Source organism: Saccostrea cucullata, unplaced genomic scaffold (assembly GCF_032062105.1).
Source record: "Saccostrea cucullata isolate Sc308-1 unplaced genomic scaffold, CSIRO_AGI_Scuc_v1 ctg15223, whole genome shotgun sequence".
NCBI classification, from domain to species: domain Eukaryota; kingdom Metazoa; phylum Mollusca; class Bivalvia; order Ostreida; family Ostreidae; genus Saccostrea; species Saccostrea cuccullata.
Window position 1 is genome coordinate 3,120 of NW_026931417.1, and position 24,608 is coordinate 27,727.

At 31.7% G+C, this 24,608-nt stretch overlaps 2 protein-coding genes and 1 pseudogene across 3 annotated transcripts; 1 reads left to right on the top strand and 2 right to left on the bottom strand.

Moving 5' to 3' along the window:
* The first annotated feature begins 390 nt into the window (after positions 1 to 390).
* LOC134232573 (uncharacterized) lies at positions 391 to 7,793 on the top strand (annotated as a pseudogene).
* A 1,807-nt stretch (positions 7,794 to 9,600) lies between these two features.
* Positions 9,601 to 10,652, bottom strand: LOC134232572 (cell death abnormality protein 1-like). Its single transcript, XM_062714559.1, has 3 exons — positions 10,443 to 10,652; positions 10,308 to 10,366; positions 9,601 to 9,767 (listed from the first exon to the last, which is right to left on the bottom strand). Exons 1-3 carry the CDS (start codon positions 10,514 to 10,516, stop codon positions 9,601 to 9,603), a joined length of 300 nt encoding a protein of 99 aa, XP_062570543.1. The 5' UTR covers positions 10,517 to 10,652.
* Positions 10,653 to 21,525: 10,873 nt separating this feature from the next.
* LOC134232574 (uncharacterized) lies at positions 21,526 to 23,895 on the bottom strand. 2 transcript variants are annotated; one of them, XR_009984803.1, is made up of 5 exons: positions 23,664 to 23,895; positions 23,061 to 23,109; positions 22,500 to 22,737; positions 21,923 to 22,042; positions 21,526 to 21,629 (listed from the first exon to the last, which is right to left on the bottom strand). XR_009984803.1 is itself a non-coding variant. In XM_062714561.1 (4 exons), exons 1-4 carry the CDS (start codon positions 23,682 to 23,684, stop codon positions 21,574 to 21,576), a joined length of 435 nt encoding a protein of 144 aa, XP_062570545.1. In that variant the 5' UTR covers positions 23,685 to 23,895; the 3' UTR covers positions 21,526 to 21,573. The 2 variants fall into 2 exon arrangements, 1 of the variants encoding a protein (XP_062570545.1); XM_062714561.1 differs by lacking the exon at positions 23,061 to 23,109.
* Positions 23,896 to 24,608: the final 713 nt, after the last annotated feature.

Here is a 24,608-nt window from a genome sequence, read left to right on the forward strand (position 1 = left end):
TTTTAGACATTTTCTTCTCTGCACATATAGTATTTACGTAGCTAGTGCAGTGATCCATGACGCTCAATGACATTCGGATTATTGACTGTGTTTTTACGCGTTGATCATTTATAAATGGCTATAAAACGATCCTCATTGGTTAATATCAAAACGGAAGTTAAGTGACGTGTTAATCGGTATTAGTTTAACACCTGTGGAAGACGCACGCTCTGGTACATGCAGCATTGCTGAAGTTTTACACCAAAGGAAAAGGTAAATTTTTTATTAAGCTTTGGTGGCGATAGATATTTTGCAATGGTGGCGATGAATGTGGCATTGGTGGTCAGGTTATTTAAGACCTTGGTGGTTGGAAAAGACTAGGTGGCTACATGAACAACCGAGGAGTTTGAGTGAATATGTTAATGAATTATGGGATTTGACTGGAAATTTGTATGTTTTCATGAATGAATAAAATATTCTATAAGAGTATATTTAAGCTAATTTAGAAGAGAATGGGTGGGTATTTTGGTTATAAACAAGAATTCACCTGTGCGTGTACGGTATAGTCACATGTTCGAGTAGTCGCGAAGGCGCACGAGATTTTCATTCATGTGCATATTTTAGGGTCAGTTATCTATTTGTTGTTTAGCAAAATATTGTTTGTCGTGTTTGGTAATATTCTATTGAGTATTTGATAATAAGGATTTCTAATGAATAAAATAATTACTCAACGGAGAGCGCGAATGGTAGAGAAATGTTTATATAATTTGAGTTATCTCTCTTGCTTTAGAATCATGGTGTTGCCGACAGTTCTTAAAAAGCGACACTCTTTAAAAGGCATGAGGTTGGTTCCCACTATAAAGAAAATAAGGGCTGGACAGCCGGAAGCTTTGAAAGACTTTGCTAGAATTAGCAAGAACATACGAACAGATAATTTAGAGGTATCTGACATTGAGGTATGGATAGTTATTTGATATACATGTATGTCTGTATGTATATATGATAAATGTTTATATTCTATATAATTATGTATAAAATAATTCTAAAATATAGAATGGACCAAATAAAATTATTGAATATTGGATTAAGTTTTGAAACTCTTTAGAAATACAGTGTGGGATTATGGTAATATTTATTTTGTTTTCTATGCATCTCATAATAAGTATCTTGTTTACATATATGTTAATGGTTGAAAATTGAATAATTTGGAATGTGGTATTTATTCAGAAGTATGTAAGAGAATTAACTGGTGAAGAATTAGCTGAAATAATGCAGATGGCTGGAAGAGAGAATAATGATGTAGGGGAGGCTAGATGAGTTCTACACTCTTTGATAATATTTGCCAATGAAGTTGGTCAACTCAAAGGACCCGAGTTACAGGAGGTAAGCTATGTAAGGAATTGATATTTAATTAACAAATTAGTATTGAATGTGGAATGGGGTAGATTACCTTTTTTGTTTAAAAAAAATGTTTGTGACAGTTAATATTATACTTAATTGTAGTCACCCGGTACTAGTTTACAAGAGCAAGTTAAAGAGAATTTGAAAAGACGATGACGTATCTCTGGTGGAAATGAAATTGAAATCACTGGAGAAGTCCTCTGAAAATGCCGTCAATGAACTGAAAGACGAGGTGTCTTTGTTTGCAAGAGGATCCTAGTATATCTTTAATTCTCCTTACCCTTGAGGATCTTGCAAAGACAGCAAGGAAGGTTTCTCATGAGGAGGCAGAAATATATGAGGAGTTGTCAAGACAGGCAACTCGGTATCAGACTAAATTAGATATTTCAAGTTCGTGTTTGTGTGTGTGTTTTTTTTTTGTTTTTTTTTTTTGAGGGGGGGAGGGGGGCAAGGCAGCAGATGCTATATCAAAAGCTGTTGCAAAGTGCTTGAAAGAAAAATCAGAGTCTAAGAATGAGTCAAAGAGAGTTGAGAAGAAAAAGGTTGAAAGTGGGTATGGAAGAGATGACACACCTGTAAGTCCTTTGAACAATTTGTATCCATATCAGGCACCGAGTATGATGTATCCTTCAGGATATTTTCCTGGTTCTCAGCAAATCGGTGGATCTGAAGGTTATTATGTAAATTAAGGTTGTAGATCTGTTAGGGCTAGTACATTCCGTCAAGGTTTCAGACCCAGGGGAGCACTACTCATCAGGTGAAAGATTGTGAGAAAATGAAAGCAGCAAAAGGGAAGTAAGATGATTAAGATTGATGTGACTTGATTGAAATGTTTTTCAGCATACCGTAAATCTGGAAATTTTTACGTCGATTTATTTTTGCGAATTTGGGTCAAAAAGCTGTTGATTAATTTTTACGCTTCAAATTTTTGCGAATTGTCACTGGTGCTAAAAATAAAAATCACTAAAGATTTTCATATCAGGTTATTTTTCAAATAATATGCCCAGTTAGAATACCAACAATATACTCGCAACGTGGCAAGATATTGAAAAATCGCTCCGAAACAATTTTGATAAAAATACAAAAGGATTTGCACTGAAAATAATTTCTAAATCAATTATAACAAACATTTTAGAGGTTGTGTATGCCTTTTAACCTAAAGTATAATCCAAATGAAGAAAAAATATAACTAATTTTCTCAACGTTTGGTTTTTTTCTCACCTAAAATTTACACGCCGCGTTTACATTTGGAACTTTCTAGTAAATGCACTGAGTTTGAGTTATCGCCCGTGTTGATACTTGGTTAGATAAAATGACAGTTCTCTCTTTATTGGCAAATTAATTGATGAAAATAATTAAAAAGGGAAATACCGCCTCAGTGCTTGCCAAATAATCGGACGATATTGCATATAATGAGGGCAATTTACACGCACGGGTAATCAACTTGTATATGGAACGCCGTCACTGCCTTATAGCATACAACTATGCATTTATTACGTCAATTTATCATTACGTGATGTGAACATATCTTTACGTTATGTCCATTTTTTATGGGATGATGAAAATATATCTTAACATCATGTCAATGCTGCATTACATGAAGTAAATACATCCTTTCATTATGTCAGCACTTCATAACTTGAAGTAAAAAATTCATTATGTGAAGTGATAATGTGTTTACATTGTGTTAAAACTTTATTACGTGAAATGAATGTTCCTTTACATCATTTCATTTCTTTAATATGTGAGGTCAAAATTGCATTACGTCAAGTAAATTGTGTTTTATAATTAATCTTATCATCACATGAAGTCAAAAGCCCATTCCTTTTTGAGAGTGTATATTTCTATTATATCAAAGTATTATTACGTGATATGGATTTATCTTTATTTTACGGCGAGGGCATCATGATGTGAGGTGAACACATCTTACCTTTATGTCAGTGCTTTATTACGTGGTGTAAAAAGTGTATAACATAATGTGAACATATTTTCATATTATATCAACACTTTATTACATTATGCCAAAACTCCATACCGTGATGTGGATATATTATAACGTTATGCCAACTCTTTCTTATGTGATTTAAAAATATCTTTATATTGTGTTAACTCTTTATCATGTGGATTCCAAGTTCATTACCTGCTGCGAAAATACATTTACATTATCTCAAAGCTGTATATCTAGTATATAATAAATGTTGACGACCGTGTTTTAATGACTGGTAAGAAGGGGGGGGGTCCTGATTGATTAGGACAAATTACAGGCACATAATATCAACCCCCCTCTTTTCCCAGACATAACTTTACTATAGAAAATGTAATGTTCATTGAAACTGTACAGCCCCCCCCCCACCCCCACTTCTTGTTGAAATATAGTCCACTAAGGGTAATATAATATATCTGGAAAAAAATAGGATTGATTGAAGTTGGACCACTCTCCCCGAAATAGGATTTTCGGGCTTGGACATTTTTTTCTTGGCTTGTCTAGTTTTTTCGGATAAATAATTTTTTTTACTGGCTGACCTCCTCTTTCAAAAAAATGATGCTACGTCACTGGATTTAGTAATTTTTTTTAATCATTCCAGGGCCAGAATTCTATTACAAAAATCTACCAGTCGCTCATCTAAATTAATTGAATATGCCTTAGTAAGCATGCATGGGCACATATCAGTGGCATATATGGGAATCTTGAACAAGGAAGGGGGACGGTATATGGTTGGAGACCAAGGGCGGAAAGCGGAGAAGCTCTCAGGCTTTATAGTTTTATAAAAAAAAGTTTTCAACTTAATTCCGCTAAACTTAATGTGAAACTAATGCAATGTCCTACTAAGTTTAAGACTTTTATAAAAAAAACAAAAACAAACAATTCAAAATAAAAAGAAAAAGAAAAAAAAAATGATTGCTGCACGATTCATAATATTTGATTTATTCAATTATCAGATTAAAGTAAACACCATTGAATTTCGACGTGACTTTAATTCACAGTCGCAGTGTTAAGGTTTTGCATGTTTCAAGATTGTCAATCATTTGTCGCTTAAAGTTTTCATTTAAAGATGTCATTCCGAAATCGCTGAGAATCTCTTCTACGACAGTTTTCTCTCCCGCCATTTTAGTGCTTGCAGAACTCGGAAAATACGTTATGCTCATATAAAGGCCAAGGATACCCGCGTTCGCATAACGTAATAGTGAATCGACATAATGTAGAAGAGTGCGCACAGTATGGCATGAGCTTTTCACATCAGTTAATAAAAACTAAGATTGTCATGAAAAGTAAACATAACGAAATTCAAGTTGACGAAATAAAATTGTAGCATGTGTAAATGTCATAAAGAGTTGATATAATGTAAAGGAAAGTTAACACGATGCAATAGCAGTGTGGGTTAATGTCATAAAGAGTTGACATAGTGTAATGGAAGGTTGGCACAATGCAATAGTAGGGTGGGTTAATGTCATAAAGAGTTGACATAATGTAATGAAAGGTTGACACAATGCAATAGTAGTGTGGGTTCATGTCATAAAGAGTTGACATAATGTAATGGAAGGTTGACACAATGCAATAGTAGTGTTCTGCTATAAGGCAGTGACGGCGTTCCATACTTGTAGTTATATAGTAGATTAATGTAAACAGGTTTCTTTTAAAAATGACCAGTGCTTACCGACGCCTATTCAAAGTTAAAAAAAGACATGAGTTCTCAGAAAAAAATTCTTCACATGTTGATTTATTTTTAAGAAAAATATTTTTGCGAATGCAATGCACGCGCAAATTTGCTAAAAATTTATCTACAGTAAACATTTCCAGATTTACGGTAATAATTTTGTTTTAATATTTGATTATCATAATGATGAAATGTAATTAAATTTCTTTGTCTACAGTTCAAGGGACACTAATGCCCTAGTGGGTTTACAACGTGAATTGTAGGCAAAGGGATTCCTCTTTTAAGTGTACTATTGCTGGCTTGTTCTCATTTAGTTAATTGTTTTATACAGAGAAAAAGTACCAAAAGTCCACAAGATGAATGTACATTTATCACAAAGTTCCAGACTGGAGAATGGCCAGTGGATTTAATCTTGTAAAAGTTCAAGTCAGAGATCAGCCAGCATGGTTAACACTTGAAGGGGGAGTTGCTTTGCTTGCAAATCACGTCCCTTCGGCTGAAGATGTTCTTAATGGTGGTGTACAATTTGATATTAGACGTTTCCATTACGTGATCCCAAGTATTTTGTATCTGGTCAACTGCATGAACATCTTTCTTTTTAGGAGTACATTATTGACTCTAAAATGTTAAATGTTGATGTTTTGCAATGGCTTAAAAATGGTGTAAATATTGGTGAATTTTTTCGACATTTTAAGGGAAACTTTAAGTGTCAACATTTTGATTCTGATACCCCACCTAGACAATATTTTAAAAATGCCGATAGCTGCAAACAACATGTTGAATTTACAGCACGAGAGTTGTGTGAGAGAATTCCATCTGGTTCAATTAGATTGTTAGGTAAGGTGGGTTGTTGTCAGCCTCCAAAGGTCATAATTCCCCTGACAGTTGAGCCATCAAAGCCAAGATTATGTTATGATGAAAGGTTTTTGAATCTTTGGATAAAATATATACCTTTTATGCTAGATACTTTGAAAGATATTCATAGAATTGTGCAGAAAAACTCGCTCATGGCAACTTGTGATGAAAAGTCTGGTTATGATCATGTGAAATTGACAGAATCATCTCGTCCATATTTTGGTATTCAGTTTGGTGGCTATTTGATGGTTTATAGCAGTCTTCCTTTTGGGTGGAAGACATCATATTTTATCTATCACACAGTAGGTATGTGTGTTACGACATATTTAACGAAGCTTTCAGTTCAGAATACTTTATATATTGACTATCGGTTTGTTGTTTCAAGGGGAAGTGATAGGGATGATGATGAACTAGTTGTTATGGAGTCAAGGAAACTAGTGTATGTAATGGTAGAATTTTTGACGAGGATAGGGTCACATTGCCTCTTAGTAAATGTTCATTAGACACATCTACTTGTAAAAGATATCTTGGTTTCTTGGTTGACTCTGTTAGGAAAGCTTATATACTTCTAGAAGATAAGAAACAGAAATTTATTCAGTTGAGAGAATCAATTCTGTCAGGCAGTGAAGTTGATTTGAGGACTTTGCAAAGATTTTGTGTGAAATGCATTTCTATGTGTTTAGCAGTTCCAGGTTGTAAACTTTTTTGTAGAGAACCTAATGCTGCTATTTCTATTTGTCAACAAAATAGTAAGAGTGCGAAAATCTCAGAGTCATTGAGAGAAGAACTTGAGTATTGGAGATTTATAGACACTTGGTCTGGTTGTTTAAAATGGAGGTCTGAGTTCCATAAAAGAATAGAGTTGTATACTGATGCATCGGGTTTTAGGTTTGGAGCATATGTTAAATTAGAAAATGGTTGTACTGTACAAGGTGATTACTGGGAAAATAGTGATTGTAGACCAATTCATGAAAAAGAAGCTGATGCTGTTCTTATATCTTTGCAATCTTTAAGTGATGTTTTAGAAGACTCTACGGTTGAAGTTTTGTCTCATAGCATGGCAGTAATGGGATCTTGGAAAAATCAAGGAAGAAAATCGAGGCCATTAAATTGTATTATGAAGAAAAGTTTTTAATTTGTTGTTGAACATAACATTGATTTACATTTAACCTATGTTCCTTCAGATTTGAATCTTGCTGATATACCTTCACGTTAACTTGGCAGATAGTATGTTAAGTGAGAAGTCTTGGTCAGTGGTTGAGTCATGTTTTGGCCCTCATTCTGTGGACATGATGTCTTTGGATTCTAATGTTATGAGATCGGTAGATGGAAAAGCTCTGAAACATTTTACACCATGTCATACGCCTTCATCATCTGGAGTAAATGTCTTTTGTCAGAATGTCACTGGGGAAGAGAATTCGTATGTGTATCCACCTTTTACTTTAATACTTCCTGTACTGAATTTCCTCGAAGAGCAGGGTGCTGTTGTTCCAAAGATAAATTCTCTTCCTATTTGGTGGCCAAAACTTCAGTCATGCTCAATTTGTTCAGTTTGTCTGGGGTTAAAGGGAGAAAAAGGATGTGTTAGGATACCTAGTAGGAATGGTTTTGTTTTAGATTCAGTTGGTTTAAGATGGCCCTTACTCGCATATCGAGTATCATTCATGTGATTTTGAATATTACATTCTATTTCTTGATTTATTGTAGGAGAGAATTTCAGATGTGCATATAGATTGTGAGGCAATTGACAGAAGACTTTTACAGTTGGATGAAATTACTATGTCATCACCTGGGTTTGAAGAAGAAGAACAGTCTATTCGAAATTTTTAGCAACTTCTTAAAAAGTTTTTCCTTATCACTTGCTAAATGTACACCAAATGATGTAAGACGATTTTTGGTTTGGAAAGATTCTAAACGGAAAACAATTGTACATGAATTGAGTTGCCCATCTTTAGGTACTAAAACTAATGTTGAATGTAATTGCCAAAAGCGCTTAGCCTCTGGAACAATAGAGAGCATGATTCAGCAGCTGATTCAAATATTTGATGAGCAGGGTTTTGGAAGATATTGGGATCTGATTTCGGGGTTTGAGAATCCTGATGCATCTCCTTTAGTTAAGGAATATTCAAAATTAATTAGAGAAGAACAGGCTAAGTCACATGTACTTCCAAACAAGCAAATGCAATATTTTGGTCGAAGGTTAGGGCAATATCATTGTTTTTTGACAGAGAATTGAAACGTGATGATCTTCATGTTAGGGAAAGGTATGTCTTGTTAAGGGATCAGGCTTGGTTAAAACTTCAGGTTTTCACTGGTGATGGAGCTAGTGATCTTTTCTCGGTTGTTGCACAGGAGGTTAAGTGTCTAACTGATGAGTTAGGGTTAGTGTTTAAACATACATTTGGAAGGACTCTTAGAGGTGATAAAAGTAAATGCAATTCATGTGTGATTAAAAAATGTACTGATTTTGTAGTTTGTCCAGTGAAGGGTTTACTAGATTTTGTTAGGTTTGCAAAGTCGCACAATGTTGATTTATCCAAGGGATACTTGTTCAGAACAGTTGCAGAGTGTGGCAGAGTTTTGGAAAAGAATGTCAGTTACTCAGTGGTGTATGAGAGGATGAGATGTTATTTGTCAACACTAAGAACTTATGAGGGGGAAACGCCTCATAGTTTTCGATCAGGGTGTGCTATTACTATGGCATTGTCAGGGTCAGTAGATAATGTAGATCAAGTTATGAATCACGTGGGATGGTTTGGAAAGTCAAGCGCAGAGTATTATTGTAGAATGTCAACACTTGTAGATTCAGGAGTGGTTGCATCAAAGTTGGCAGAATCTGTGCATCAGGCAGATATGGTTGAGAAAGAGTATAAAGATAAGGCAGATTATTCAGGTTTAAAAAATGCATTCTATTGGGAGAAAGAAGTTGTACAAGTTAGGTGAGAAAGAAAAGTTGCATAGATTACGATGCATTGTGGAGTATTGTTAGTTATACAGAGAATTGTACTTTCAACAAAAGAAGACATGTATTACTATGGGGTTATCAATAATGTTAATAAATTATCATTATATAAAATCAATAATGTTAATAAATTGTCATTATATAAAAATGTATTTAGTAATGGTTGTAATGATAATAAAATTGAGATATAAAATTTGGTATTGATTTTTGTTCTGAGTATTGGGAATGGAGAATTCGTTGTTGAATGGTTATATTGAATGGATTTCCTACTTTAATGGAAAATTGGTTAAAGGGGTAATCATATTGCAGAGTTTTCATTCCCAAAACTTAACGAAACTGAATGCAATAGATAAAAAACACTGAGGATATGGGTAGATCATCATTGGTTAATATCAAAGCGGATGTTAAGAGACGTGTTAATCAGTATTAGTTCAACACCTGTGGAAGAAGAGATTAGTTGGATACACATGCAAGAGGCAGATGGTTATTAATACATGTATTCAAATATGATTGCGTTTGGTGGAAGGTTTTCCCACCCTCCCACCTAAAAAAAGGATGTTAAGGCTACATATATTAAAATATGGATTGCTAAATAGATGTGTTTAATATCAACTTGCATTTAGTACCTTTCCAAGAAGAGTTTTCATTCCCAAAACTTAACGAAACTGAATGCAATAGATATTAAACACTGAGGATATAGGTAAGTCATATACCCTTCAATTTAATTCAAAATTTCTCCCAGTGACGTTAACCAACATGATTCTTACTTCGATTTCCTGGTTGCTTGCATTTTCCTGTTGTAAAAACACATGTTTTTCGGCAAGCTTGTGGACAGAGGGACTGACATCCATTTCCGTAATGCCCTGCAGGACAAGACTTCTTACAGTTGATTCCAATGTACCCAGGAGGGCATCCTAGTATATGTATAAAAATAGTTTCAAAATCTCAATAAGCAAGACAAAATGATTGATATACTCACTCGAATGATTTGATATTGAACACTTTAAAAGTAGACGCTGTAATTATAATTGCTGATACTAAAAAAATGAGTTATTTGAAATTATTGATAGCCTCGTTGGCTGTTCAATGAACTAGCAAATATGTTTTTTGAACAGCCAACTCGTGCCAGTATTCAAAAATATATATAAATTTCGAAAAAAATAAATAACTTTGTGTATTAAGGAAGCAAAAACTCCAGAACATATTATTAAAAAAATGCAAAAATAGATCCTTATTTATTGCAGAACATGTCAATTATTTAAACAAAATGACAAAAACACAAGCGTCGATGTAAAATAAAGAAAAATTGGAAATTTCTTAACTAAATCCTTTCATAGGCAGTCAAAAAGAAAATAACTGCCACATAGCATAGTCAGAATCGAATGTACACAATTTTTATCTTACATCAATTCAAAATACTATAAGTATTTTATTAAACAAAAAGGTTAACCTACCTGTACATGAATTCGACTTCTTGTCAAAGATTTCATTTTCTAAGCAGTATCTACCATCTCTGCAAAAGAAACTTCTTCTCAAAGAACATGGGCAGTCATAACAGCAATAAAATGCTATTTGACACAACAACTTACTGTTTTCTGCCACACTGAATTCTTTCTACAAAGACGAAAATGAAGAGTGATACTACAAGGGCTCTAGAAAGCATTGTATCTTTATTCAAACAGATCAAAAAAGTTTCTTTTATAGGTTAAATATATTATTATTTCCCTGCTAATTTATGCCAAACATGACTACACTTCCTTAAAATAGAATTATCCTTCCTGATCATACTTGGATGCTTATTTCCTAGAATACAGTTTAAATTGCATAGTTAAGCAATGACACTTACCATCATAATTAAATACAAGCTTTCGAAAAATTGATTTATTTCTAGAAAAAAATGCATTGACTTTATCCATTCCCGTAATACTGTATTTGCATTATGTTGAAGGTCATACGATTTCACGGAAGACCCTATATACATGTAGTGATTCTAATGTTTCTTAAATTCTTTTTCGACAAAAAATATTATGCAGGCAATTGCTCAAGAACTATTCAACTGTCTTCAGTTAAACTTTCACAAAATATGAGTCATTACATGAACTTTGTTATCACATGGAAATGTTGGGAAATTCTCTTCTGCTGCCAAGCCATGGACAATTTTCTGATTTTAATTTGACATTTTGTCACCCCTTTTTCAAGAGTAGTTAATTATATGAACTGGAGTCGTATTGGAGATGGAGATGATAGAACATGACATAAATCTGAAGAATCACCTTTTCGTGATTCGGCAGTACATCTGGTCGCTACCGATAGCGAATAAAAAAATCAATTTTTCAACCTTTTGTGCACGTTTCAATATTTTTGATTAATTTTAGTAAGATTAATAAAGAATTTTTTTAGCATACAAAATTATAATTTGTTTTTAATCGAAAAAAAGCCAAACTCAAAATATTTGCATTCAAAAAATTGAAGCGGTAGTTGCTCTCAAGAATAAAAAGTGATTACAACTAGAGGTACTCTGAGCAATGAGCTCCCCTGTTATATTAGCGCCTCTCATATGAATAAACATATATGTAATGCCATTGTTCTTGTTTTGCTATTGGAAACCAAATATATGTGTCGGATCAAAAAGTTAAAATAAAAGGTGCACAATGACATTATGTAATAAAGATTCACTGAAAATTTCATCAAATTTCACTCAATTGTATAAGCTGAGTTGCAGATTAGAGATGGGTACCCCAAAGTGCATCAGACAAATGGACGGACAGCTAGACGCACAGACGGATGGAAGACATCCCGATAACTATATACCTTCCTGTTTTTTAAGCGGGGGTATGATTATTTGGAAATAATTCAAATTTGATCAGCATTTACAATATTTAACTACACATCCGCAAATAGTTCCATCTGTATCATACAAAATAAGCCCAAAATTCAAAATATCATCTTATCCATTTCTTGCATTTAATCAATTCCGAAATAAGAAACTAGCAAGAACTTCTTTTGCATATTCATCAAAAATATCATCACATACCAGTTAAAACTTTGATTATTAAATAAACGTGATATTCCATCACAGTGTGAAAGAATATCTAAATGATTTTCTGTTAATGTTTTATTGAATATCAGAAGTTTGTCAAAACTTGAGATTTTCCTTACCATCTTAAAGAGTGTTTTCAAAATTGTCCCTGGCTTAAGCCTGTTGTCAGAGAAAAATGTAAATATTTCATTCTAGATCTAGAAAGACTACAACAGCCAACGTTCTCCAAGTATGTTATTGAAAGCCGGTTTTACAGTGTTTTCTAGCTCAGAATGATTAGTTAAGCCGTTGCAACTGCTTCATCATGACGTCATAGCTTATAAAACTATTTTACAAAAGTCAGTTTGACATTCAGACTATCTGATACCTAGTGCATTTCCCGCAATTTACAGCTGTATATATAACATTTTTGAATAAGTTTTCCTATTATATCACAAATGTAATAAGTTTCGCTATAAACCCTGAAAAATGCCGAGTCACAAAACGGAAACAGTTATGTCCGGCCGGAAACAGTTATGTCAACCCTCGCCGGAAACAGTTATGTCACTATTTCGATCACGTTCACGTGTTTTTACGTTACGCATTTTAGTTCGTGTTCGAGATTTTATGACGTCGGTTGCTAAGCAAAAGTAAACAACACAGCGTCAACGTCAGCGTCAAGAATGCATTTTTGGATTATTTGTGTACATTTTAACGATTTTGAATGATTTTAAATTTTCTTTTAATTTTAAAAATGTCATATAACATATACCACATGGCTTCTCGGGCGACTATACCAGAATATTTGGTGACAGGAAAGCCCTGGAGTGTTATGTCACCCGATGCTGTATATATATATTGTTTTTGAACGAAAACTCCCGAGAGTAGTAGGCGTCACAACTGTCTGGTTTACATCACAAACTTACTGATTGTTTCATCAGATTGTAACGTGTCAAATGGTTCAGAAACTTTACATAAAAATCATAAGAGAATGAATTTGAGAGCATGATCAATTTCAAAGTTTACATGTATGTTTACTTTTAAAGATAAATGCTTGTTTTTGTAAAATATCCAGTTTATGACACGAATGTTTGGTAAAAATCATATTATTTCGTACAAAGCTATTTGGAATTTGGCGTTTAAGGGCTGAATATATCTTCATGTTTCCTGAGCATTTATACAATAAATGTATAAGATTACTGTAGATTGGCAAATATTCACGATTGTTTTAATTTCGCGATTTGTTAATTTTCCGCGAAATTAAACCCATCGAAAATTTTATTATTTGTTTTTAAAGCTTTTAAACGCTTATACGAAATTTTGAATTAATTTCTTGCAGCGTGAAATTAAAACCATCGCAATTGGTACTTTTTGAGATATCGTGAAATTTTAACACCGTGGAATTAAAACGACTTACAGTATTATGCTATAGTTGAATCTGAAATTTAGAACATGGGTGAGAGGGGATTTTTTTCACTTGTGCGAAGGCAATACTCCAATAGTTTTTAAAGAATATAAGTACGTCTCGAAGTGCAACTGAATTCATTATGCATATATTTATATAATTTAGTAGAAAGTGGGAATATAAACCCCAAAAAGATGAATAACATGAACTATTGTGAATTGAAAAGTATTCATTGTGAAAGATTGACACAAGGGTTGTTGTAATTGTATACAAGTATTCATATTTTAGGGAACTGTTAGGGTGATGTTAGAAATCGACTATTTATCAATATTTAGAGTACAATTTTAATACAACCATAAATTCGTATGTCATAATGGAATAATATTTGAATTACATGTACCATTAAAATATTTTCTTTACATCAGTGCGTTGATACTGTGTTGTTTAAATTGGCTTTTCAATTTTTGTCTTAAAGTGCAGAAAGAAATAATAGCTTTGTCTTCTTTTCTCCTCTAAGGATGATGCAGGTGGTAAATACTATATGCAACGACATGACCATAGCATGCGGATTTTTAAAGGAAATTTCATTTTGCCAGGTCATGGCATGCAGATTTTTTTTAAAAATTACATTTTGCAAGATCAGTGGTAATCAATTAAAATTTAATGTATTTGTTTGTAGAAAAAATGTCTAGCAAAAGGATAATTAAGGTCTTCCGTTTCCAACGGAAGACCTTCTACTGATTCTGATGATTAAGATTATTTTTATTATTCTTTGAGGCCTCATATTTCACTCATTTCTCAATGGATTTTGCTCAAGTTTTCAGAGTTGATAGACCTTACTGAACTCTATCAGAATGCTATCTAAAATTTCAAAAAGTCACTTCCGGTTTTGAGTCATTTCCCTATAAACAAAAATTTATAGGCCTTCGTTTACGGACAAAAGCTCAGAGACAGCTAAAGCTGGAGCAAAAATTCTACGGATTTTAGATAAAAGAAGGATTGAAGTTGTGCATAGTGGTTTTTGTTTTTCGATTTCTCTATTCAAAATGGTGCTATATAGGGGTCAAAAATTAGAATGCCGAAAAGAGCTTGAATTTACACATATTTTGCTTTTTATCTTCTAAACAAAAAATATTTTGTTAAAACATATAGAACAAAATTTGTGCAGAATTACAAGATCTTTTGAATGATATCTCGAAAAAAGGGCTGACCCCTAAATTAAGGGATCTAGAGGGGCCAAAAGTGTTTTCCAGATATCTCAAGAAGTATTGAGAATTTGTAATACATCCTAGAAGCAATGTTGTTCAAAATGTCAAGCTAAATCTAATGAAGTCGTCAAAATGCATCTGGCGACGTCTCTTCCGGTCAAACCGGAAGTAGTCAGAAAATGCATATTTTTGCTGTTCTTGACAAGTGTTTGGGTAACATATATCACAGGAAGCACAAAACTTAATTTTCCGTCCATCGACATTACTTCCGGTCAAACCGGAAGTAGCCAAAATAGCTTATTATTTAAGGTTTTGATGCAAAATTGAAATTATAAAGTGACTGGAGACGACTAAGCTCATTGCTTTCTTTTTGCTGATGTCACTTCCGGTCAAAACAGGACGGAAGACCTTCTCGTTGCTTTGCAACGATCTTTGCTCTAGTTCTTGCTATAATGTTTGATGTCAGACAAATATGTTAATGAAATTATGGTATCGTGATATGAACTTGCATCGATTTAGGAAATGTTTATGCTTAGCAAATTATCTAGCTATACAAATAATCTAAAATAAATTCACTTTTCATTCATTTAATTGCTATATAAGTCAGATAAGCTTTCGTATTTCTTTTTATATTCTTTAAATGTGCATTTCGATTAAAAAAAACCAAATGCCTCTCTCTTAAAAAAAAGCCTGAAAGTGAAAATTATGATTTTTTTAAAAATTCTTTTGCTGTGAAAACATGACGAACATGTTTCTTTACCTAACGCAGATGAAATTCAATATGACCAAGTGGTTTTAGCTTTCGGTATGTAAATGCTTTAAATTTACTTTTGAAGGGTAGGTCTATTTGTACATGTTAAAATTTTTATACATTCCTTGAATTTATTTCTTCGTTTTTAACGTTCATATTTAGGAATATAATCCTTGCAAGATACAATGCTGAGTTAATGCATTTGTTTATAAATATAATTATCTTAAAGTCCTCACTTGCATGTTATAGCGTACCATGCATGTATTTGTGCCTATTATGAATAAACTGACTGAATCAAATGATTAAGATTATCTTTCTGAATGTAATTTCAGTTGTTCTTCTATATATAGTTCATACTTTTCTGTATATAAAACAAGATTTTCTGTATATATTTCAAGCTTTTCTGTATTTATAATAAGTATTTCTGTATATAAAATAAGCCCTCCCAGGAAACATATAATAAACTTTTCTGCATATATGTTATAACAAATTCTCTAAGGAATCAGTACATATAAGCTATAAAGGTCTGAACGAGTTTTGTTTCATCGATTGAAACAGGAAATATTAAATTTTATTTATTAATTTATTTTCATAATTTGTCAGATATTATTGCATATGTTCGCAGGAACGCAATGTAAATTGATAATTCTGAAAACTATAACATTTTACAAAAAAAAAGGCAACAGGAAATTCTAAAAGGGTAACATTCTTTTAAATATAAAGCGCGTGCCAAGCTGCAATAAGTGAAAAAGTTATGTTGATTACTGAAAATGTTAATCCTTCCATTCTTATAAAGCTACTACCTTTTGTTCTGTGTACGTAAAAGCAATTTTCTTTGATCGATTGAAATTTTAAATAGTCTGTCTTTCCAACTGAACGTATACGTTTGTATAAATCGCTTTTTTATGTTTAAATTTTTATACAATCCATTTATTAGTGAATATGCTGTATTAGTTTCAATACAACAATGATTGTGCAAAATAAAACCGCTGCAAAAAGATCTCTAACTTTTTACGTCATAGCCATACCAAAACATACAAATAATATCTGCCAATTGCATCATCTTTGGAAGAATAAAGAACTTTCTTTGTCTTTTTTATATACAAATTGATAGCCAAATTTAATAAACGGAGAATAAGAGGTGTAAACAAAAAATTTAATTGCATTTTCATTTCAAACATTCTAAAGTCTAGGTACATGTATATGTATTTATAAGAAATAATATAAATGCATTTCATTTCATAAAAGAAGCAAAAAAATTCGATAAGTTTAAAATGTTTATTAAACTAATTTTTTTTATATATTTAAAAACATGAAATAGTTTCTTGTTTAAAATAAGTTGTGAAATCCGGATTAGTGTTTTAATCCATTTTTGTAAAAAAAAGAGCATAATTATTATAAAAATTCCTCTTGAGTAAAACAATTTACATAATTATATGACAATAATCAAAATGATAGTATTTCAATATTTTTGTTTTGATCTCCTTAATTGGCTAAGATGATAACATTTGAAGAAAAAATATTTCACTACGATCTACCTACACTTGCCTTTCAAAGAGGTGAACATAATAACTTATTATTTTCTATATCCAAACTAAAATAGATCACAGTAGGAAACAACAAATATATACAAAAAATTATAAGTAATTACAATTTCATCAGGCTTCTACTACGGAGAACATAATATTCAGTGACATAAAATTGAGGGGGATGGGGCTGCATGGGGAACTGTCCCAATCCCACACCTTTTGTATCATTATAAGGCTTGTTGCCCCACACCTATCCCTACAACTGTGATAATCAATGGAACCATTACACCACTTCCCTCAAAATAATACATGTATTACGTTTTAGAGAGTTCTTCTCGTTTTAAGGATATACATTTTATTTTACTGATAAATTGGTTTTAAGTTTCCTTTTTAGAATCACCATATCAAAATCGATCCATACATTTAATCACATCTACATTGAACTAAAATTTGATTTTAAGAATTTTAAATTAATAAAATTCCCTATATTTTTAACCACCCCTTCTTTCAAAGTGTTTTACTAGGCCTTTGGCTTTGTAAAGAAGTTATTGACATGGGGTATTTGATAAGCTTGTATCATTTTAACTTTAATTGCTGTTTTCTTGGTGAACCATGTTTTAGCCAGCTTCAACGTGCAATACTGTACTCGCCTTTCGGGATTGGTGAATATTGTTTTCCTCAGTTAAATCATAGTTTTGACATAAAAAACAGCAATTAATGTACAGTATTAAAATTACCCTTAGATAAAAAGTGCATTATCTAGACCATGCCGGCTAACATTTTTGATTTTAGAAGGAAGAGATGTGCAACATTTGATCAACTTTCAAAAACTATTAGCATTCATGAGCAAGGCAATTGACATAGAAATAACAATAATACTGGAGATACAAAACTATTAAAACCCTTATTATTAAATATTATAAATTTGAACATGAACACATTTGGTGTGAAAAATACTAATAAATATTAAATGAAATAAAAATGAACACAGTTTGAAAAATTTATAAAAAGTTAAAAAAAACAAACTAATTTAAATGATATACAATTTAACAAAGATTGATTCTTCAGAGGAGGATATTATATAAAATCGAAATGACATGAGAAATGAGAATGCCTTATCTAGAATATATTGTACTCGTATGAACACAGTAGTTAATAATGATAAAAGCTAACAACATAAAAATATCAACTTTACAAAATGCATTAAAAGTTAAACAAAAGTTTAAACAAATGACTTAATTAGTGGAGAAAAACTCAATTTATTTTACGGATGAATGACAAAAACAATTTTTTGTCGGAAATCAGCAATGGTAACCTGGATAATGTTTACCGAGTAAAGTGGAAATTTTTAAGCAAATTTTGTCATAAGGTAAAAAATTTTAGCACAATTTTGTATGGAATTATATAGGAAGCATAACAAAGTCTCATATTCAAGCACGAAGGAAAACCTACGATTTCTTTATATTTCCGAGAATACATATTTTTTTATAATGAATTAATACAATAGAAACAGAAAAAAACATAAACCTGAACACATATGGTAATAATTAAAGCTGCCAAAATATTTTTATAAGAAAACTAACACAATGTATCAAAAGATATTTTTTATAATAACCGGTACATGTGAACATATTGTTAGATGTCAAAAAGTATTTGATCAAAAATTGTATGTGTGAAAACGATTATGAATTAGTTGTCGGCAGTTCTTTCAACATGGGATACTTACATATGTACCTCTTCTTGGCAATATATACAATATATACAAACAACTTCCATCATAAGTCTTTGAATTTTTTTAAAACGTTTTGTTTTGTTTTGTTTTGTATTGTATTATGTGCTATGAAAAATATCCATCACTTTATTCTTTTTGAAAGAGTATCTTTTAAAAACTAACAAACTTTGCATCGCCTAAATTGAATAATTAACTTTTTGAAATTTTGAACCTGAATTCAGATAAAAATAAACATATTCTGTGTAGATTACACATTACAAATATTCTTTAGTTTTTAATTGAAAAGCATGTTTGATTGCGTAGAATATTGTTTAAAATTTGATAAAAGCAAGTGTTATGCTAAAATGTAATGATCTCACTTAATTGAATCAGCTAGAATAATAAACGCAGTGTGAATGATATAAGTTACGATTTCATGTTTCTTAAAAAAGGGAATAAAATACTGAAATAATCTGCCAGTATTGAATGAAATCAGACTGGCGTCTCTTCATTTAACCCTATCAATGTTGTCGCTGTTTCTTTATCTGCAGTGTCCTGCATCTCGTTTTGTCTTTTGTTTTGATATTTTTCTGTGAAATGCAAAGTTCTAAATTTTCGATATACAAGCTTAAAAACATTTGAGATAAACAAGAGGCCCATGGGCCTGAGCACTGTGGCTATGAAAAAACTGAAATTACTTTTATTTATCATTTTAAAAAGTTTAAACACAAAAAGTAGTTTCAACCAATCCTTAAAGGGTATGATTTGAACAATGTTGAATCTACACTAACTGAGGAAGCTTGCATATTTTTTTGATTACCTGTGGTTTTATTGCCCTTCACATTTGAACTTACATTGTGGCTTCAACTACCCCCTCCCAACCCCCCCCCTCTTACTAAAATATGACCAATCCTGGTTTCTCTGTCCTTGAAATATTTTCCCGAAATATTCTTAAGTTATAATTTAATTAGGACATTGTGGCCCCGCCCTATCCACGGGGGTCTTGATTTGAATAAACTTGAATATACACTAACTGAGAATGTTTCCATTCAAATATGACAAATCATGACTTTGCTATTCTTGAGAAGACGATATTAAAAGAATTTTTCTAAATATTTCTATGCAAAACTTGAATTGGCCATTGTAGTCATGCCCTACCCCCGTTGATCATGATTTGGACAAACCTGAACCTACGCTACCAGAGATTGCTTTCATTTAAAAATGACTAATCATAACTGTGCTATAACCGAGAAGAAGATTCTTAAAGAATTTTTAAAAAATAATTTTATGCCAAATATTGATCGGCTATTGTGACTCCGCCCTACCCCATGATTTAGAACAAACTTGAATACACAGTAACTGAAAATGCTTCAATATAAATATGACCAACCATGGCTTTGCTATTATTGAGAAGAATATTTTGAAAGAATTTTTCTATATATATATTTTTTTTTTTAAAACCTTGATCAGCCATTGTGCCCTCGCCCTACCCAATGGGTTCATGATTTGAACAAACTTGAATGTACATTACCTGAGAATCCCCCCTTATACATATAATGAATCATGGTTTTGCTCATCTTGAGAAGAAGATTTTAAAAAGAATATTTCTATATACTTCTATGTAAAACTTTGATCGGCATTGTGACCCCGCCCTACCCCCAGTGGCATGATTTGAACAAATTTGAATCTACACATCCTGAGAATGTTTCTCCATTAAGTTTCATCTTTCTTGGCACAATGGTTCTTAATAAGATTTTTCCAAACATGCCACCAAATCTTCGCTATTTCTGAATTATTTCCCCTTGAATAAGGGCGTGATCCTTCATCTGAACAAGTTGAACCCACTTTACCCAAGAAGACTTTGTGGAATATTGGTTGAAATTAGCCCATTGGTTCTAGAGAAGAAGTCGAAAATGTGAAAAGTTTACAGACGGACAGACAGCTAGACAGACAGACGGACGATGGATAAAATGTGATCAGAAAAGCTCACTTTAGCTTTCAGCTCAGGTGAGCTAAAAATGAATAAATATTCTCAGTAATCATCTTCCATTAATGTTATAAACACGAAAACTTTAATCTTCTCAAGGCAATCATAGAGCTGACACTGAGAAGCCATCAATGATACTTGTTTAAAACTTCTGGAGCATAATTCAAGAGCAACACTTTTTGTCAATTTCTTACCTTTAATTTAATGTATAATGTATCTGAAATATGTATGTAGGGCTCACAGCGGTTTTGACCATTTGTGTGATGTTTATTAATCCTAGGTACTTGATCTCACTCCTGGAATTTCTTTGGGTCTGTTTTTTGAGCACTCTTCACATATTTGTATTTTGATTGTTTTTTTTAATTATATTGATCACTGTTCGTTATCTTAACTATTTTTCCTGCAAGATTTCAAATTAATTTTAAACAGTGAAAATTAATTATTTTCTTTATTGATACTTAGAATGTTAAAGATAATTGTTCAAAACACTGTTTTGCATTAGGATATCATGAAATGATTATTTGAAATTCTGAATTTAACCAAAAACATTTGATTTGTTTATTTTGAGATACACATAGAAGGACATTGCTTGTCAACGCAATTGAATACCCCATGATAGAAGAATTTCTTTAATCATATAAAAAAAAAATTTAAAAAATCCATGCTACCAAGAAAAGACAAAAATAAACATGTTTCTGTCAAAATTCTTCCACAATATTTTACCTTACTAAATATTCACTACAAAATATATGGCATGTATAATCAATTAGATCTTATCGGTCAATCTTCTATGTGTATTTCCATGTTTACGAAACCCGTACATATCTACATATACCTGTAAACAATTGAAAGCTGTAACCGCGTTTTCTAATGCAGTACACCAATAATCCAGATAAACATCCTGCCATGAGAGTGATTACAACCATGCAAATGAGAAGGGTACTTTTTGCTCACATTTTCATTATGGATTCTGGAAAAAATATTATAAAGTAGGTAGAGTGAGAAGCTTTCCATGTTATAATAATAATAATAATAATAATAAAAATTGAAAAATCATTTACTCATCAACTGTATTTGGTTTTGAAGTTTCCTGTAGATGTTGTGATGACACTATTTTTGCAGAGTAGTCACCCTTCTTTCTGTGACGTTAGAAAAACAACCAAAATCTGAAAGATGTACAACAATTGCTTATGGATTAAAGACTCATTATAAAATTGACTAACAATTATTAATGCAAATATAGAAATAACTGTAGGTGTTTACAAATGGTTTGATTGTCTGAACTGTATACATATTGCTAAAAACATTTCAAAATGCAGAAATTTTACTTTAAATATTATTTAAATAAGACTTTGCACATTTGACAATGAAGTATATGACTAGGAACTATTTGCAATTAACTACTTAGTAATAACCAGTATATAAATCTATTGTCGAGTGAACTTCTTTCAATTCCTACATTTATATGATGTTGTCGAATTATATGAATCTGGGCATGCAGGGAAAGATTTTTTGCAATCTGTAAAATAATTGGCACGGACACTTCTTCTGTCTGTGTTGAACTCAGCACATATTCCACCTGGAAAAGTAATCACAAAGAAAGGAATTAATTACTAGTATATACAATCTTCTATATGATATCACGAATTTGCAAGAGTAACTATAAAGATTTGGCCATTAGCTACAACACACCTGGGCTGATACTCAATACAACTTTTAGTATAAACATTTAGAGAAACATTTATATTGCATAAGTAAATTCACAAAGAAATAACATTAGGTGAATTTTTTGTTTTTTCTTTATATAAATCAACACATTTCACTTGATTTTCACAAAGTCATGACAAGTTGTATATATGCAGTGATCAGCTACATCTGTACTTTTTTTTATATAATTCTTACTCTGATATACGGATGATATGAAATGTTAAAGGTGATTTTAATTTTTTACTAGAGAGAAAAAGTACATATTTTGAGATCATTCATGGTACTTAAAAATTTTTTCATATAAATTCAAAATTCTATAGAGTTTTTACCAATTATCAGCAGTGACGGGGCACAAACTTCTATTGTCTCGTTTGTCCAATCATTGCTTACACAGTGATACTCAAAAGACTTGCAGGAGTGTTTCCACTTGTAGCAGCTTTTTCTTTCAATTGCTTTTTCGAGTTCTGATAAATTTTTTGGACAAGTCAAAACTCTGGAAACTGTTTTTAAGGAATCATTGCAGGGGATTACATATCCAAATATATTTTTGTGGAAATACTGCCACATCTGTAAATTAGATATAGTGTCACTTAACTTTTCATGCCCATATAAAATGCATATAAGTTAATAAGTTTATAAATTTTAACAATTAATAATTTGTAAACTATTCACAATGTTTTTACTATAGAACTGAATCAGCACTTTTTTGAATTATTTATCTAAGTACATGTATTAACAGTTTTATAATATTATTTATGTAATAATATTTTTAATTCAATCGAATACTGGAGTATTTCAACCTGGAAAGTAGTGGTTTACACGTATTACGTATATTTTCATTAATTATCTTCATTTTCATTTATTGATAAAGATTTTAATAAACGCAGTACCATTAATTGAAGTATAAGTGTGAACAAGCATCCTCCGGCGTCGGTTGACCTAAAATTACAGAATGTACATAAGCCTTCAGATTATTTAAAAGAGACGCCTTAGTTAACATTCTAGCAGAGAGAGTTGACACAAGCTTTCACTATTTTGATCAACCATATATATATTTATCCTCATATTTTATGTTTAGACAAACTGTGCTTTGAAATAGAATACCTCATTCTGTATATATGTCGTTATTCTCAATTCATAACCGCCAAATTTAAAAAAAAGGATGTTTACATCGGAAGTGAAAATTCAGAAAATTTAATTTGAAACCGAGAGATTTTACATAACCGAATAAATTAAAATGGTAAAATTATTTTTAAAACTTTAACTTTGAGGTACCTTCCTTATTTGTTGTAACATAACATAAAATGCATAACTTATAGATAAAAATATATAATTACTGTTTATTTTTAACATCATGTACTCTTACCATACACATGCAGCATTGACACTTATATATATAAATAGATCATTAATACAATCAAATATCATGCTATCAAAAAAATAATAGTGACCAAGAACATAAATTTTTAAGATCTCTGGAATGTTTATCTTACCTTGACAATCAAGAACTTCATCTATAAAGGAAACACTAGAAACCACACCATTCAAATATAAAAGTTCGTCCCTCATTTATTGCTTTGATTGCGTTGATTGGCATTGAAGATAAAATGAAAGAGACTTTGTACAATGTGTGCAATTTTCGATATTTTTCTGTGTAACCTAAATTGAGCCTCATTGAAAAAGGTACGTTATAATTTTAAATAACAGCACAGTAGGACGAAAGACTAGTAAAATGTAGGTCAAAGCGATCGACGTTTGAATGTTTACATAATATGAACTCTAGCGTCTCTTTTTTCCAAGGGAATCTTTGTGTATGAAACACCGTTTACGTAATTATTTGATATTTTCTGAATTTTTTTTCTCTTTTTTTTCAGAAAAATGAATGATTGGTATTGGAGGAGGTTTGTTGATCAGAAAAATGTTTAGAATGTCAAACTTTTATGTTTCCTTTAATCTTCCGAGAGACGTTGTATTTAGGAATATAGGTATTGTTATCTTGCCCAATTTAAATTTAAATATCATAAACGTGAACATTGGTTTGAGAACGCGCTTACAAAATAATAAAATTCATTCAATTACGAGAGGTTATCAAAAAGTTCGTGGACTAGCGCCATAAAATTAAAACCGCTTTAGGTACATCAATGAATTTTAAAATATCTAGTAAGCATCATCTTTTCCATCTTAATAATAAACCATAAATCATATATTTTATTTTTTTTATAAATTAGTAATGTTTTTGTAAGCAATGGTATGTCCAGGCGGCGCAACCTCGAACCCGACGTTTTTCCGATCTCCTAGTAACTGAGAACAACTCTTCTGATATGAATATTTGACATCCAAAAATCCCGTAAATTCAGGTATACACAATTGTTCCATAAAATATGAAATTTTCACTTCATTCGGGAATTTTATCGCAAATTTTACATGGAATGTTTAAA

Bases quoted from the DNA above. Each gene is read 5' to 3' on its own strand.
- LOC134232572 (XM_062714559.1), bottom strand. From the start codon at position 10,516: ATGCTTTCTAGAGCCCTTGTAGTATCACTCTTCATTTTCGTCTTTGTA. The intron at 10,367-10,442 runs GTAAGTTGTTGT...TTTCTTTTGCAG, and splicing joins ATTCAGTGTGGCAGAAAACA to AGATGGTAGATACTGCTTAG. The intron at 9,768-10,307 runs GTAGGTTAACCT...TACATATACTAG, and splicing joins GAAGTCGAATTCATGTACAG to GATGCCCTCCTGGGTACATT.
- LOC134232574 (XM_062714561.1), bottom strand. From the start codon at position 23,684: ATGAAGTTCTTGATTGTCAAG. The intron at 22,738-23,663 runs GTAAGATAAACA...TCTAATTTACAG, and splicing joins TGAAGTTCTTGATTGTCAAG to ATGTGGCAGTATTTCCACAA. The intron at 21,630-21,922 runs GTAGGAATTGAA...TACATCTTTCAG, and splicing joins TTCGACAACATCATATAAAT to ATTTTGGTTGTTTTTCTAAC.